At 46.1% G+C, this 18468-nt stretch overlaps 1 protein-coding gene across 1 annotated transcript in view; it reads right to left on the bottom strand.

Moving 5' to 3' along the window:
* Positions 1 to 18468, bottom strand: part of TERF2 (telomeric repeat binding factor 2) — a 498766-nt gene that overhangs the window by 413420 nt on the left and 66878 nt on the right. The window contains exon 2 of the mRNA XM_069635526.1: positions 3901 to 3996. Within this exon, the coding sequence (XP_069491627.1) occupies positions 3901 to 3996 (96 nt within the window). The remainder of the gene's footprint in view (positions 1 to 3900; positions 3997 to 18468) is intronic.

The following is an 18468-nucleotide window of genomic DNA, read 5'->3' as shown; positions in this document are numbered from 1 at the left end:
AGCGCTAGGTAAACATTGCAGGTTCAAGTCACCTGCGATGATGATGTTTGTGATTTCAGCGGCTAAACTTATCAAATTTCGTAGTTCTTAAAGATCAATGAAACATGTATGATCAGATAAAGCAGCCGGATTTCTATATATGTCAATTAAGGCAATCACACCACCAGAGTAATATATTTTAACCATTTGTAAATGCGAATTGGGTGATGCCCAAAATTGTAGCTTCAGACCTATGTTGTTTTTGGTAATTACCATAAGACCTGAAGTTGGACGACCTTTATTCTTAACGAATGCTGGAATTCGGTTGATGTTGTGATTTTCCCAGATTGGCTGCTCAACCAGCCAAGTTTCTTGCAAAACTAATATATCAAATGAGTCAATTGCGCCCGCACTCTCATTACATAAATGAAGATGGCCTTGTGTATTCCAGCTTGCTAGCGTGATCATTTTGTCTGTATTTGTGTCATTTAGCTACTGTTTGTCACCTTTACTCCATGGCCCCATTATGGGCTTAAATTTGTTGGTGTGATTTAGAGAAAGAGAATGCGTCTCTTTATTAAATCTTCGAAATTGTGGGCATTCAGCAGACTCATTATGTAAACCTTTGGTAGAGGAGGGGTTAAATACTGTCGGATCCTGTGCAACCACAAATCCCAGTAGAAATAGTTCCATTTTAGCCTGCCAAATAGCATTCCGCACCACCCCTGATCGTATCCAAAGTCTCACTATCGACAAGTCTTCGTTACTCAAGAATTCCACCACCTGATCAATATATGATGAGGTGATATCCTCTAGTTGATGTAAGTAAGCAAATATATCTAGAATACTAGTACAACATAGGTAGAGAACGGTAATGGGCAGCATTTCATTATTAATTGAAGAAATGTTGCTATGTGCTTCTGAACTTTGTACAGGAGGACAGGAGTCCCCACATTTAGCGACATTACAACTGATGGGTTGTTTTATGCTTGATGTTCTTCATGAGTGAACCCACTTCCTGGAATCTCAATTGATGCTACATTATGGACTTCAACAGGAATTTGCTGTTGTACTTTTGTTAGCAAAAAGTCTTCAATGGACTTTTGAATCTCCACCCTTATTTGGGGCAAAAGAGTCACTCAGTACTGTTTACATAACATGATCAGCATTTTTCCCTTGTGATGGAATGTTTTCATTAGAATTATTTTCAGCCAATGACGGATTAACCTTGCTGGTTCTTTGATGATCTTCAATAGAAGTCACCAAGTCATCCAAAGGTTGGTAACTCGTAACCGGTTTAATTTTGGGTCGATTGTCCTCATTTGTGCCACAAGTCATATTTTTATATTTAGTAAGCAATGCTGTGTTACGTGTTTTTGGCACACACATTTTTTGTACAAATTGTTTGACTTGTGATGAAGACTTTGCTTTTTAATTTTTGTTTTTGTTTTTAGTTGTTGGTATTGATTCTTGCATCCGTCTAGTTTTACATTTAGCAAATTAAAAATCGAATGTGGAATCAGCGGTAAAGGCTTCACTTGGCCAGCATGAGTTGGCATCGTTTGGGAATCAATAAATTCAAGAGAACTATCTATGTTTGATGTTTGGTCTATGCTGACAAACTCCTTAGGTCGTATTATGTGAGGAATAGCTGAAAGTGAGGACCGTAAGTTTTCAACTGATTACCCTCATTCTTCAAGGGGCTAATATTATATTTTGGCAAGAGTAACCTAGAATCAATATTATTGGATTTCATAGTCCGTTCTTTCCTCTCATTTTTATGTAATTCACTCATCCATTGCATAATTTGATCGATTTGTTGCGACTGGCTCGTAATCTTGCAGTCTAAAGTGTCAAACAACTAAACTAGAGATTGTATGGTAGCATGCATCCTCATTAAGGTGATTTCTAACATGGGTAAGTATGTGTTAGACATTTTGTGATTGAGGTGTGGAGTTTGTAATCCACTATGCAGAAGACCGTTCTTACGAGGGGTAGGATGAATAAATGAGAGATCTAGAGAGTCTCGTTTCGATATTTCAAATATATCTGGAGATTGGGATAAGCAACAAGGATTATGAGGTAGGCGTACTGGAAAGAAACAGGCACATTATCGACTGCTGCAAGACTAGTATTATGCACCACAGTAATGTCTGGAATGTTAAGAATACCAACCTCCTTCACTAAGAATGCATCTGTCGTAAAAGATAACTTTAATGTAGTTTGATCACAACAAGGTGCTTGCTGCGGTCGATTTAAATCTTGAACAAGTGCTGTTATTGCAACATCCTTCTCACTTGCGACCAACACAATCTGAAATAGTATCAGTACATGCAATTGGAACTTGCGCATCATTCAACTGGGTCGAACAAAAATTCAGGATCAGCAATATCAGAAGGAGTAATAAAACAGTCAGTTCCGGACACGGAGGAAATAATCTCAGAACACACTTTACAAAAATGACAAATGTTTACATTTGCGGGCTTGCTTTTTAAAATTTCTGATACCTTTTTTACTTTCCTTGTTGAAAGAATCATGGGGGTCGGCTTCAGTGAACAATCTTTTGAAGTGGCCGATGCTCTCGTGACTACCCTACGAAACGACATGTTTGATTGCAAAGAGTGAAGATGATACTGCATCAACCTCACGAAAAGTAGTACAACCAAAAGAAGATTATACAAGTAGTATGTATCTAAACCTACAGTAGCTATTAATAGCGACAATATTCACATGATTAACACTTGCACAGTAATTGCTAATACTGCTCACTGCTCACGCCTCAGCGAAGCAGCAAAGCAGTCTTCCTCTCACACTTCCGAACTCACTTCACGAATTTGCGCGTTCAGATGCACGTGCATTCAAGGGATATAGGAAGTGTGACATGAGAGGGAGGAGGACTGGGACGCAGTCCAACACTACAATGTTGCGAGTTAACAATGCAAGTCATCCGAGTAGCCAAGTAACAAAGCTGGAAATCGTGGAACGGCACTAGTCACACACACAGAGAAGCAGCAAAGCAGTCTTCCTCTCACACTTCCGAACGCACTTCCCGAATGCTACTCAATACACAATACTTCACTTTGTTGTTGTTTGTGAAGCAGCACAACACTCCTGCTTGATCTATTGTATAGGATTTAAAGATGCTGGCATCACACACGTTTCCAAGAAATATGTTTCTGTACAGGGCTCCTACCACGATCCTGAAAATCCCATCCAACTAACATCTATAACACTGATGTGAGACCCAACAGTAGCAGCAATGTCAAAAGTGTATGCAGCTTCAGGAGCACACACTGTTACCCAAGATATTCCTAGATTATCCGGTTTAGAGGAAAGATATTCAGATACCTCTAAAGCAAAATGTACTTATATATATATATGCTATTTTTTTTATCAAACTGGCAGAAGGGAGGGTACTCAATGGTTTACTGGTAGCTGAGTTTCTTACAAGAGGACTACCCATAAGTTAATGTAAAATACATTTTGTATTTTAATATACAAGATATGAGTGTTTATTTCAAGTGTACACCGTTTAAATGGAACAATCTGAAAGAAGTTTACACGCATATTCAGCACCAAGCAAAGCCTCCTTACAGACTGACAAGGGAAGCATTCCATTTAAAAATAATCATTAAACAAGTGACTAATGTAGTCATAAGAACATACCACGAGGCCTAGTTGCAGAGCAGAGAAAACATTACATGCCCTACATATCTTGCTTTGGTATGGGTGGCTTAGCAGTTGACTGAACATCCACCTCAGCCAAACTCTGGTCCTAAACTGAATATGGTGGATGATTAAAACCTGTGGAAGAAAGAGCATCCGGGAACATGGGAAAGATTTTACAATACAAAATAGGGCACAAAATGCTGTGCTTTACAAACCCACACCGTGTAGTGCTAAACAAACTAAACAATTTACCTGGGTTTTCCCCCTCTTCAATTCTGGAGAGACACTGCATTATACGCATCTGCTTGGAGACCTGTGGCAAGGTTTCACATGGACGTTCAATAATAGCTGAAAGAAAATGTACAGAAAATATATAAAACCACAAAACACTTTCCTTGGCACACCTGCATTGTAACATTTGCACCCTGACAGTTACACTGATATTTGCACTGCACCAATTGAAATCCTCCAATGTTGGTTCACCTACTGATATTTCTCCCTGCTGGTTTAAGTTCCCCTTACCTTACTACCAGAAACAATCCAAAGAAGCTCCACTGCCAGGTGAGAACACAGGGGGGAAAAAAGCAAGAAAACTTGCAAGGCAACCCTCAACTGGACTAAGCCATCAGCAGGCCGAACCATACCAAAATCACAGAACCCAACCAAGAGCTACTTAGGAGACCTCCCAACCAGAAAAAAAACGAAACATCAAGCAACCTGCCTCCTCATCAACACCTGATTGATATCCAAATATAATTAGGACATTTAGGACATCCTCATGGGGTGACACTGGCCTCTTCGTTAAATACACCATAATGGGGGGCGCTGTTGCACGCCGTCGAAAATGGCCGCCTAGTCCGAGTGCTCCGCAGCCTGCAAACTCCTGTGTGTAGAATCCTGCAGGCTATCTCTTCCAAGTGATGCGTTCTCCCCGGATACGAGGAGCAGAGACCTGGGGACACAACTGGGCTGACTTTCTGTGGATTACGTGGCCCCATTCTGTGAGGATCGGCCACCGTGTGGGTGGCGGACTGCGCCGGCGCTTGTGCGGCCTCACGCTGCTCCACGCACTGCCCGGGCCGGAATACGGAAAGGAAACACTACCCGCAGTGATCGTATCGGCCCCCCTGTGGCCCTTCGGACCGGAACACCGGAGCGGGTGCAGGTGGATCTGGTGCGCCTCCGCTCCTGAAGCCGTCAAGCCCTGACCCAGGTAGAAGCGGGCACTGAGTGCACACGGACCGAGGAGAGAAGAATGCATCCGTATGGGCCCGCTCCCCGGCAACATCAAAGCCGCAGAGCTCTCTAGAGGCACACGTAGCAAGCAGCTCCACGGTGACAGTCCTCCAGCAAGATGCGCTGGTTTCTTCCAGGAAAGTGCCTGCTGGTGCAGGGCTCCGGGGGCACATGCGCCTTATCTGGGCAGACAGCCACAGCAACGCAAGCCCATAGCCTGTTCCGCTGGGCCTGCTGAACGCTGCCCTGCCATCACGTGGCCATGCAGACACCAATAGACTTAAAACCCCGGTCCCAGACTGCAGCGGTGAAAGTGGGGGCACCATCTGTGCTGTGCCAGGCAAGAAGACAACATTCAGGCAGCCTCACAGCACTTAAATAACACGCTGCCTTGGCCCCTCACCCCGAACTGGGGACCACGCCCCACCCGTCCACCCTACCATATAGAGGCACTTCATGTGGGGGACCATATAAGCAACACGAGCCATACGATTGATAAAGACCATTGGCCCTCTGCTCAGGGCTCCAAACGTGGGGCAGTGAATATAACATTCAGCTACTGCAAGCCAGTTCAGCACCACAACAGCAAGTAGATGGCACAACTACACATCGGATTTGGAGACACTGCGGGGCGTCTAGCCGGGGAACCCCCATGATGGGTGGTGGATCCAAAAACAAAAAGAAAGGACCCATGGATACATTTACATCTACCCTCTCCCCGGAACTTACTCAGTCTTTACCCCAAGAGATCCCCCGACAGAACCACCCGAGCAAAGCATGACCCCATACATGGCTTCGATGGAGAAGGGGTTCGCAGCGATCAACAACAAACTGGACGACATCGGGGAGAGTATAGCTTCCATACGGTCAGATATATGACAGGTCAACGCCAGAGTCTCGGAGGCAGAGGGAAGAGCGAGTACCCTAGAAGATGTGACCACCTCACACAACAAAGACAGAGAACATCCACAAAGACATCAAGACCCTGGAGGCAAAATGTGACAACTTAGAATCGCGGACACAGCGTAATAACATACGCGTGGTCGGGGTTGCTGAAACGAGACTCAAAGTACCCATGGAACATTTCCTTGAGGAGCTGCTCCGCACATTGTTCCCGGATAACCAGTTCTCTAATCAATTCCTGGTAGAAAGGGCTCACGGTGCGCTGCCCCCCACCGAAACCAGGAGCCCCTCCCCGAACCATTATAGCACGCTTACTGAATTATGGAGACCGGGACTTGATACTGAAACTAGCACGAGAAAAAGCCCTGCTGATATACAACTCTACTCCTATGCACATATACCCGGACTTCTCGACTGCAATGCAATCTGCCAGACGTACTGTCAGGAAAAAGGGCTGGTGCAAGAAAGGAGTGTGCAAAAGGCGGTAGTGGTCTGTGGAATTCACGAATTCAACTCTAACTACATTTCCCAGCATTCTTTGGGGATAATTGTAGTTGCGGCCATGCGGACGTTGACACAGTTGGTAAGGATTAACAAACGTTTATAAGGAGTAACGGAGCCACGGCAGGTGTGGCTTATTTTGTGTATCGAAGCAGGAGCAGGCGAAGCTACGACACAGGCAGCAGCATGTGAAAACTCTCTACAGGAACACGGACTACAGGCGGCTGCAGAATCCATTCTTAGAAGCTGAAGACTGCTACGTCCGGGAAGGCTTGCGGGTCTCCTGGACTTGAGTTAAGTACAGGGCGAGTGGCGGTGGGGAGAATCACGCTCTTATGGGTGTTATTTGCTGTGTGTGGAAATGGCACGCTTACCACTCGGACATAAAGTAGTTTGTCCTTGTTTCTAGTACCCTGCCGCCTTGAAAATCCAGTGCTAGAAGTTTGTTCGCTCGCAAGGTTCATTGATCAATGCAGGTGGAAGAGCCATTACTGCATTGTATAACAGCAAATCACGTTCTAAAATCAAAAGGGACATATGATATTTGTTATTTATGTTGCTGCAAATATGTTCCATGTTTCATGTTACGTGTTCATATTCATTGTTTTCTGTAAGCCCACGGGCCATGTGTTTGTTGATTCATTGTGGGATTTTCTCCCAAGTATGACATGTGCATAGTATCATCTATGTTTCTGTGTTTATGAGGTCGTAGAGTCTAAGACTATGGTAGATGCACGTATTTAGGTGTTTCAAATCTCAGGTCTATATTTTGTGTATGGTATGCTGGATACAGGTGTAAAGTGTTCAGAGGAAAGTAGGTAGGGTTCTTTCCCGTTGCTCCCCTTGTCCTATCCAACATAGGTTTTCCTAACCCTCTTACCGGTGTTCCTAATTTCCCCCCACCCTATCCACAACCTCTTCCTAACTCCTCTTCCCCCCATTGGCTGCCACGTGGTGTCCTGTTTATTCTATCAGGTGCCTGTGCCAACCACGGGTGGAGGGTCGACTTCATTCGGCTTCTGTGGTTCGGGAGAGAGTGTCGAATTCTCTTCCCTTGTACTGAGTATTATTGACACGTACCTTTGATGGTGTAAAGAAGGTGTTGAGAGAAAGGAGGATCTATGCCATGATGTACCCGGCGAAACTACGCATCCAACATGCAGGCAGATCCCACTTTTTCGAGACACCAGATGAAGCCCTGAGATATGTCGAATCGAATGTCCCCAATACGTCCAAGAACAGCTGAACGCCATCATATATGATGCAGAACCAGCTTCCTAGATTGCCCTTCACAAATACTTCACAGAAGGAGCTACGCCATGGAGGGGACGACATTCTTGAAGGCTGCAGCGGCGGACTTGGCGACGGAGAATGCTGCCTCCATTACTTCAGTACTGCAAGTAGTTATGAGGGATACACTGCCCGATTGGGGGGGTTGGTGAGGGAGGGGGGAGAGGAGGGACAGGGAATCTACCCCATGTTGGGGGGAAATGTTGGACTATGTTAAGTTATATAGAAAACCTGGCATGGTGAAATCTGAGAGACATGTATTTGGACGTCGCAGTCGTTGCACACATTTTACAAGGCGGAAAGTATGGCAACGCAAGATAGGATGGTGAACACTAGGTTTTTATCCTGGAATATAACAGGCCTGTCTAATCCAATCAAAGCTAGGAAAGTCAGGGCTTATGCTACAAGACAACATATTGACATTCTGCTTTTGCAAGAGACTCATGCAACTGTAAAGGTACTAGCATCCCTAAGCCGCACCTGGGGTCAACAAGTGATCACTACTGACTACTCCACGCAATCTAGAGGAGTGGCAATAATTATTCATCGAAGAACAGGCTTCGTCATAACCAAAACCAACTGTGATCCCGAGGGCAGATACGTAATCATATGGGGAACGCATCGAGGACAGGAAACAATAGTTCTCAACACATATGGCCCTAACGTTGATTCCCGGGAGTTCTACCACCAGATACTTTCATTGATACTGCCTATAGGAGAGGCGAAGGTAATATGGGGAGGGGACTTAGCACCATCCTAGACCCCGAGACGGACAGAACAACTACAAGCGGTAGAATGGAGACGAAGGCAGCTTCAACCATTAAACATGCCATGCAACTAATACCATTGGCTGATGCATGGAGGGGGCTTCACCCGCACCACAAGGTGTTTACATTTCACTCATAAGTTCATGGTTCGAGCTCCCAGATCGACTACTGGCTTGGTTCCACGGAATGTATCCAGGAGACTAAGGAATGTACCATATTACCCCGCACCCTCTCAGACCACTCCCCAGTCATATTAGACATCCAAATTGGCTGTGGCTCCACACCCCGAAGCCCTTGAATGTGGAGGATGCCGCCACAACTCCTACGTGATGAGGCGTTGGTGGAGTCACTCTGCATAGAAGTGACCGACTTTTTTGAATGCAACAAGGGCTCCGTGTCATTGTTCACCACAATATGGGAAACCTTCAAGGTGTGGTTGAGAGGGCAGCTGATCGCCACGGTGCATGGTAGACTGCAAGAGATCCGTTCGACTTTGACCCAGACCGAAGCCCACATAAAAGAGGCGGAAGAAGCATATGGTCAAAACACCATGGCCCTCCGCCAGGAAGCCACCGAAACATTCAACACACTGGCAGACCAGGAGGTTCACTACATGATAAGACCCATGAGAGCCAAGAGGTATGGAGAGGGAAATAAATCAGGAAGGCTCCTGGCCAACCTTGTCTAATCGCCAGCATCACAGATGAACACGGAATAACTCTTACGAATCAGAGAGAGATGAATGAGGTATTTCTATGATTTTTCTCCGAATTATATCAAATCAGGGACCAGAAGTCACCCAAAGAGCTTCAACAACACTTAGATTCTTACTCACTTCCAAGGCTCACAGATGAGGACAGGGTGATTTTGGATACCCAGCTGTCGGAGGAGGACATAACTCAAGCAATTAAAGACCTAAAGATGGGCAAAGCACTAGAAGCTGACGGCATTACGACAGACTTATACAAAGCATTTGTCACTGAGCTGGCCCATCGGCTTCTGAGAGTATGGGAGGAGTCCCTGGAGAGAGTAACCTTACCAACATCTTTATACGAGGCCATAATCACTGTCTTGTTGAAACCGCATAAACCGCCTCATGACCCCTCCTCCTACAGGGCTCCATCTCTCATCAATGTAGATGCGAAAATCATAGCCAAAGCTATCGCCAACAAACTGAATCCACACACGAATAAACTGATCCACCCGGATCAATCTGGCTTTATACCATCCCGTTCCACAGCCCTGAACCTCAGCAGATTTTTTGCAATCTCATCTCAAATGGATCCAGAGAAGAAGACTGTTGCAGCGACACTGGACGCCGAAAAGGCGTTCGACTCAATCTCTTGGAGGTTCCTGTACGCCATTCTCCAAAAGATGGGATTCGGGCCGGGATTCATCAGGAGCAAACAGATATTATACCGTAACCCCACAGCCAGAGTTAGGACTAACACAACCCTCTCTGCTAGCTTTGGACTACAAAGAGGTACGAGGCAGGTCTGCCCCCTCTCTCCGCTGATATTTGCACTCACCGTAGAGGGAATGGCGGCATTCTTGCGGTCCAAACACGCATGGCGGGGGATGCGCATCACGGGAAGAGCTCAATTCATCTCATTCTACGCCGATGACACTATGCTGTACATCAGAGAACCAGATACACATCTCCCCCCGATAATGCAAGACATCGCAGAATTTACAAAGTATTCTGGATATAAGATCAACCAACTCAAATCCGAAATAATACCTCTAACCAAATCTGCCTCACAATCACAGGCAACTACCCAGTTCCGCTGGTCACCTACTACTGCCCGGTACCTGGGGATCATTCTGGCAATGGACAAGAACACGTTGTACTCCAACAACTATGGTCCATTCCTAACACAGCTGGAAACCAAGCTCAACCTCTGGGGACGAAACACCGCTATCCATGTACGGCCGGATATCCCTACTAAAAATGTTGATGGTCCCCAAATTATTATACCTCTTCAGTGGGATTCCCATTTGGCCGGGTCGTAAATTCTTCGTGGCTTTACAGAGGCGTAGCGTACATTTTGTGTGGGGAGGAAGTGCACCCAGGATCAGCTGGACCAAGATGTGCGAACACTTCGATACAGGGGGCCTGGCGGCACCGGATTACCAGTTATATTATTATGCGGCCCAAGCCAGGTTTGCTAGATACTGGTCCCAGGACATGGAACAATATGCGCACATACAAGAGTTTGCAGCGGCCCCGCAGGACCTTCGGGGTATGATGTTCACCAAATTAAAGGAAGAGAGGGTGGGGGCGGACCCAGTGTCATCCACAGTTCGTGCAAGGATGCAGATCCTGAAGATAGTCCAATGCGATACACCTTATTGGCCACATGCCCTGCTATGGGCAAACCCAGACCTTGGATCGTACTCTGCAGAACCGTTGGGACCCGGAACGCAGAGCCAAATTGGGCGACCTTTTTCCTGAGGGCCGTTTCATCATGATTACCGAAATACAGGAAAGAATACGCTATGACCTGACCCCGACACTACAGAACCACCGCCTAAAGGCGGCCTGCAGAGCGATTTGGCCGTCGTTCCCCGAGGAACCTCCTGTACACAAGTTTCTTGCTGATATTCTAACACCGACGGGGCTCAAGAGCGGCATCTCCAAAATATACAATAAAGTACAAGCACACACCCCCTCGGCCAACACGATGCGCTCCAAATGGGGAAAAGATCTCAGCATTGAAATCGACGAGCAACAATGGGCGCACTACTGTAGATACACTAAAACCATCTCCCTTAATGCCAACAATTGCTGCGGATGCGATACATATGTACTGGTATTGCCCACCGATCCGTCAATTTTGGGAAGACTTGGCAGAGAAGATGAGTGACATACTGGACATCCATATCCCGGCAACCCCGCTAAAATACTTACTAGGGGATATTGGAAAGGCCTCGATAATGGTCTGTACACTGTTCGCTGTGGCGGGAGCACTAGCCAAGAGACATATACTACTGAAATGGAAGTCTAGAACGCCCCCTATGGTCCAAACATGGCTGCGAAACCTGGCCCTTACGCAGGAAAACGAGTAGATTTATGTGCAGGGCATACAAGCCCATTCTAGACCCAAGGACATTTGGGCCCCACTCAGAGCATACCTAAACGCTCCAACGGTCAGTTCGGATGAAGAGGAGGGCTAGACGGAGACAATTAGTGATAAACTGTGTGCAACATGAAATATTATATGGTTTAAAGGTTGTAGGTGGATAAGAATGTGTTTCTCCCAAATATTTGAAATGATATGTTTGTTTTTGCCAAATGCCATGCCAACATTAAATAAAGGTTTAAAAAAAAAAAAAAAAAAACATAATGACTGCTGATTAAGCTCCTCTACTCCACTAGGGAATTTCACCATCCACAAGGCAGTATTCATAAAGGCTAGAGGCAAGAAGGGATGGGATATTGCCATTGTATGTCTCTATTGTGGTTTTGTAGACTATAGCTCCTGCACTTGCTTCCACCACGTTTTATGTTAATTCGCCCTTTGTGGCTATATGGCAGGAACGCCCGCAACTCCTGGTGAGTTCCTTGGCGTCTTACAGATGCTAGGCACAGAAGGAAACTACAATTGCCAAGGACGTTTGCATGCAGGTCCCACTCATGTGATAAGGCACGCATTAAGGAGCAAGATCATGTGGTGCAGAAGCTGGTGTGCAGCGTCCGAGGAGAAGCAGATGATTAAAATTTCATGCAAATGTAAGCCGTGATGCTTCCCAGCTGACTTTCTGGGTTGGAGTGGCGCATTATTCAGCATTTTCTTTTGGAAGAATTTTCAGCCTCGAGCCCCATTGGATTATGATTTTGTTGGTTGTGGAGTTTGCACATCCCGTCGCTGCACAGGATGTGCAGTTAGTACATTCAGGGATGTGATGAGCAGTTAGCATGTGCAGAGAGAATATGTCCCATTAGCATGGGCGTAGAGAAGGCGTGTAGTTAGCATGCACATCTCCTCTGTGCACATGCGCGCACTTAGCACGCATGTACAGAAAGCTGTCCCACTCGTATGTGCGCAGAGAAGAGGCGCCATTAGCAGACAAGAAGAGATGTGCCAATATCATGCGCAGAGAAGAGATTTGAGGTCACTATGGGTAGATATATTTCCTGTCAACGTGTGCAAATATCAGGCTTGATAAACAGAACGAAATTTTGTAGTTACAGGATCCTGTTTGTTCTAATACCTTATATGGACTGTGCCACTTAGATATTAATATATTTTCAGAAGTCGACAACAATACCAATACTTTTTGGCCTACTGAAAAGGATCTTAAGGTAACTTGTGTGTCATATGCAGTTTTCTGTTGTTCCTGTGCCTTTGCCATATGCGTTTGAACTAAAGACCTATCTAGCGTCATGTGCCCTTTAAGCCGAATCACAGTTTGGCAGACTGGAATATGGGCTTCTTACCTTACTTCCCAGGTTTTTCTCAACCTATTCAGGATATCCCGAAGCTCCCGTCCATAGAGTAACTCCAAGGGGCAGAATTGTGTAGAAGCCTGGGGTGTCTTCCTAACAGCATAAAAAGGCCAAGGTATCATTTCATCCCAGTTTTCGGCATCCTGTTACATTAATTTCCACAATATGGTTTTCAAGGCCTTATTAAACCCTTCTACAAGGCCATCTGTTTGGGGTGATATACTGAGGTTCTTAAAGTGGTAATATGTAACAGTTGTTTCACTTCCCCCATGAGTTTGCTCATGAATGTAGAGCCCTGATCTGTCAAGATTTCAATATGAAACCCTATTTGTGAAAAGAAAGGAAGTAGGTGTTTAAGGATCTGTTGGGTGGTGTTGGCTTTCAGGGGGAAACGCTTCTGGACAACAAATGGCATAATCTCTTACCAAGATGTACTTGTTTTCAGGGGGCCTACAATATCCATACCAATTCTTGAGAATGGAATTTCAATGATTAGAAGTGGCTGTAAGGGGACTGGTGGTGGTATGAGGGTACTGGTCTTTTCGCAGATTGCACAAGACTGAACAATGTTTTTAATGTCGACATGAATTACTGGCCAGAAGAATTTATTCAGGATTTGGGCTTTGTGTGTCCTAGATGACCTACTGTCAGATGGGAATTAGCTATTTCCAGGACTTCTTGCTTGTGACTTTTAGGGATAACTAGTTGGGCTTTTACAATCCCTTCTGAAGTATTGTCTCCTTTATACATAGCCTATGCCTTCGAAAGAAAAAAGGTCCTCCTCTCTCACAGCCTTTTTGTCCAGATCCAATTTGCAGAAAGGCTTCAGCCAACAATGGGTCATTCCTTTGTGCAAAGGCTAGGTCGGGGAGAGTTTAATTTTCTTCTTCCCTGGCCCTTCTCGGTTCGGTGTTTTGAGGGGTGTCGGGTGTATCATTTGCCTCCCGAAGCCTCGGGCACCTTGATCTGTTACCTCCTTCCTGGACTCTTCCTTTACCCTAGGGAACACTGCTCTCTCGAGCACCTCTTGTACAATGTTATCCCCTGATGGATTTGGAAGGGTTCCTTTACATGATTCTGCAATAACCCTTTGATGTCACCCCTGAAGTCTGAATCTATGACCCCAGCTAGCACATACATTCCAAACCTCCATGCTAGTCCTGCTACAGATATCAAACCCAATAGAGCCCTTTGTGGCTACTGACGGGTCCGATGCTCTGAGACTTAACTGTATAGGTTGAGCTGCATCCCACTACCGACACCATTTGTGAAGGCATCATGAAGCAGACACACAACAGAATAAAGTTTTATTAACTTAAAATGTAGGACAAAGTAAGGTCTAACTTGCCCTATGCTAAGGTGGGTTTTCCGTACCTAAAGAAAACAAAGGATATCTGTGTCAGGAAGTCCAAAGCAATGGTTTACCTGCGTCCAAAACCTATACTTGCCCTCACTGTATACAGTGTGCAGGGATGTCAAAATCAAAATGAATAGTGTTCTAAGCAAAGTTTAGAACATCTTCCAGCTCTTGGCTTGTAATCAGCTTCCCCTTCCCCAAGTTCAAACCAGTTGACATGGTATAGAGGTTCCCTTCCCCAAGAGTTCAATCCTTCCAGCTTTTCAAAACACCACAATTCCGTGGGACACTTCCCAGCTCTTATACTATTGGTACTTTTCCACAATTCACATAGGCAGTTCAGTTTCTTAACTTCAAAAGATGCATCAGAGTTTGTTGTAGTATAAACAGAATCTTCAAGGGTGTTTGCAGTGGCCTTTCTAAACAGGGGTGCACTCGATCTAGGCGCAGCTGTCGGACTGCACCCATTACAATCAACATTAGGCCACTGTGTCAGCTTGAAAGTGCTCCTTGATTTCTCCACCTGTGTCACACTCTCCAGACACTGCAAGGTGGTTTGCTTAATCACAATGCACCCGTTACACTTTCTTACACACTCCTGGCACTTGACAATGTGTATTCATAACGTGCAGTTACTTTAATTCTCCTTTTGGCTTTTTCCCATACTTTCTGTCACTCAGTTTAATGTTCAAAATTGATCAACACTTGCTTTCACTTGATTCGGTATTCAAAAGAGTTTCTAATTGCTTTTGCTTTGATCGGCATTCAAAAAGTACTTGGCTTTCACTTTGTTCATCATTCCAAAATGAATATATATATATTTATTTTGACTTCACTCGCCATTCATAGAAAGGCTTGATTCCACTTAAATCAATGTTCATTGCTTGCATTACATAGTCACATGCAAACCCAGTGTTCCCACATCTGGATTCACTCACTGGTCGGAGCCTATGGCTTTGTTGCGAGGTCCTCAACTGCCAAAGGTTTTCTCCTTCCTATGCGGGATCTCGTCTCTGCTCCCAGCAACTCTCTGTGGCTTCGAGCACCCTGTAATGCTTCACCTGCTGATCAGAACTTGCTTGACCGCTTCACTCGGTCGCGCCGGTCTCTTTCCTTTGGTCTGCCTCCGACCTCCAGCGTGCTTCAGCTCCGCTTCCCGCTGCATAACCTCTGCATTCTTTTCCGGGTCTTGTGCGCTCTGCTTGCCACACCACTGCACAGCGGATTATGCTTTCACAGTTCAGTCTGCCTCCAAAGCTTCCTCTCTTTACCAACGGCTGTCAGGCTTTAAAGTTCCCACCACCATGATTAGTCCAGGGAAGACTAGACCACTCACGACTAGAACAGTATTTCTGCCTTACTCAGAATGTCCTCCTCCTCGTCTCTGCACATTGCAGAGGTTGATAGGTGGCTACATTAACAAAATAAGGCCAGTAGGCATTTGTCTCAACAAAATGAGAATTAGCCTTTCTAGTTGGTCTCTTCCTTGTCCCAGAAGCGAGATGTTTCTTGGGGGATATTTTAAGGGAAGAATAGGCAAAGGGCTGACAATAGCCTATGAAGGCTTGTGGGATGGAGGGTTCACTAGGAAAACGAAATGGCGGATATCAGGTCTCACCCAAGGACGTCTTCTCCCCACTCCCCAAGTCTCCTCCACCCAGGTGATCCTCCCTCGCATATCCACCCCCATGGTCAGGATCCAAGAGCAATGGCCTTTTATTGGCCAGCTGAGAGGGAAGATACAGGGGGAAAAGAAGTGAGGACGCCCTCGGGTTCCTCACATATCTTCAACTCATGTTTTGCTTTTTGCTGGATTACAGTGGTTGACTTTGTTAGAGACTTTGTTTTGGGAACTTTGTAAAGCCTGCTTCTCCCTAATCCTTTAGTTGTGCACTTGTGTCACGCGGGATAGGCCCCTTGTGTTTTGCACTGCTGGTGGAGCCAATTTTTCTGTATCCCGTACTCCCAAATTTTATTTTCTCTCCTACCCTTTTCTCTCTGGACCCGTGTTAGATTTTACATTTGCACCTTTCCGTCCATTGATTCCTATGGGACCCTGTGACGATTCATGGATCCCGTCACATCTAGCCCAGCAGGGAGCCCTTCCCTGTGAGGCTGGGGAGGAGAGGTCGCTACCCAATATTCCACCTAGGGGTGGCAGAAAGCGGGACTTCACAGGGAGAGCCCGCAGGGATAAGAACTCACTTTCCTTTAGGGAACTCCCTAATATCCTCCTAAGAGAAATCCTTACCCTACCCAGATCTCCTAACAGGCCACTTCCAAAAGCCACTATTTGTTATGGTGCTATAAAAACACACAATATAGTGCTCACTGGTTGGCAGCCAACCACAATGAGACTAAGAAGATGGGGTGAGGAGTAAAGAGTGCTCAAAGACAACAGAGGAAAGACTACGCGTTTACAATGGGGAGTGACCAGCTGGCTGTAGATAAAGGGAAAGAATGACTGAGGCAAAGCAGTCAGGGAGCCTGGGAGTTTCAATTTGGTAAAGAGAGAAGTCAGCAAGGAGCTAGCAACGCCTGGGAAGTTCGAACCCGGGAACCAGTCAGCTGAGTAGAGAAGGCTAGTTCTCAGAAAAGAAGATGCGGAAGAGTGGAAGCCACAGAAGAATCCCGTGAGCCAGCAGAGAGTCGACTCACGCCAGTGCTGCGGAAGTCGAGGTGGTGGCGTGACCTCTGGTAGTTTGACCGATCTGTCAAACAACGCTGCCGAACCCGCCCGCCCCAGGCCTTCACGGAGCCGTGCAGGTGAACCAGAAGGAAGTGACGAGCGAACATCAAACCGCCCACGACCCCGAGAAGAAATGGACACACGTTCCTGACACAAACAAGGTAACAGGAACTGCGGGAAACCTTGGTGGGGCCCAGGGAGAGCAGAGGGTGGAAGTTATATTAGGTGTAATCGCCCTTGTAACAGTAATTACCAAGAAGACACAGAGTGGTGGTTATTTCCCTTGTCACAGTAATTACCAAAAAGACACAGAGAGTGGAAGTTGCAACAGGAGTGATCTCCCTTGTCACAGTGATTATAGGGAAGATACAGAGTAAGAAATGCATCAAGAGTAATCTCTCTCATCACTGTAACAGTGTTGAAGAAAGTAAGAACCAAGGAGATACTGTCATGACCCTTGCCCCTGGCCCCCACTGGCAAGTCAGCCTTCCAGTTAGGGCCAGGTCAAAGGCCTTAAAACCTCATCCAAGACTCTCTTGGAGTCAGTCCTGGCGCCTTTGGCGCTAGGCTCATAACTATCATGAAGACCAACATTAGAATGGGACCATTTACTTTGGACTATTTAACTTGGGCGGGTTCAGCCAACATGGAGGCACACACATAGCTCAGTTACAAGGAACCGAGCTATGCGGTCTAGTCTTTTGGGTGTGGCAGGCCTGGGACTATTTTACCTTGACTACTTTACCTGAGAATATTTAAACCACACCCAAACAGCAGAACATGCTTTGCGTTATTCTGCTGTGGGCAGTGTAACACTCACAGTGTCCAGTTCTTTGATGCCAGCTTACCTGAAACCAAGGACCTTGTATGGGAGGATAGGTCCAAGAGACCCCCCTCCCCTGCAGCCCCCCCTTGTGGAGTCCATGGCTCGTCAGGGACCCCCCTGCCACCAGGGCCCAGGTGGCGGGTGAACCACTGGCTGACACATTGACCAAATGTGCTGTATTAAGCTAGGCCCTGGAAACCCTTTTGTGAAACCAGAATGACATGAGCCCCTGCGCGCCGCAGCACGGCCCCCACCCTTGGAGAGTTCTCACTTGTCCCTGTTGCCGCAGCTCCCTGGCAGATCCGCTGAGAGCCCGTTCCCACGAACAGACGGACATAAGCTAGTGCTAGAAGCAAACACTGTAACATTCACCTTCCGCAGTGTATCACTGTCCACAGTATGACCCGGCCAGCAGGGCCGGGGTGGAAAAGAACTGTAAAATGGTCCCCCGACAAAAGTAGAGACCCTAAATACCAATATGCAAACTGCCTGTGATGAAACTCTTCTCTCCAGGACCTTTTGATAAAATATGTAAACTCCATGAAGATGGCAGAGTGTGTGTGTTCATGTGGCATTGTGGTTGAAATACCCATATCCCCTTAGCTATGTGCAAATGGTAGAAGTGTCCCGGGTTCTATGTTATAGGTTTCTCCGAGAAGAATGTATTCCAAGGCCCTATGCCATAACTGAACTAATGCAGCTAGAGTGCAACGGAAATCAAGTGTAACTACACTGGGAGCTCATATAAATTGTCTAAGAAAGCGCATAGAATGTATTCGAATGTTCAAGCTCACCATGTGT

This window comes from Ambystoma mexicanum, chromosome 1q (genome assembly GCF_040938575.1).
Source record: "Ambystoma mexicanum isolate Mex_15411 chromosome 1q, UKY_AmexF1_1, whole genome shotgun sequence".
NCBI classification, from domain to species: Eukaryota; Metazoa; Chordata; class Amphibia; order Caudata; family Ambystomatidae; genus Ambystoma; species Ambystoma mexicanum.
The sequence above is the reverse complement of the archived record's forward strand: the minus strand, read 5'-3'. Positions and strand labels throughout refer to the sequence as shown.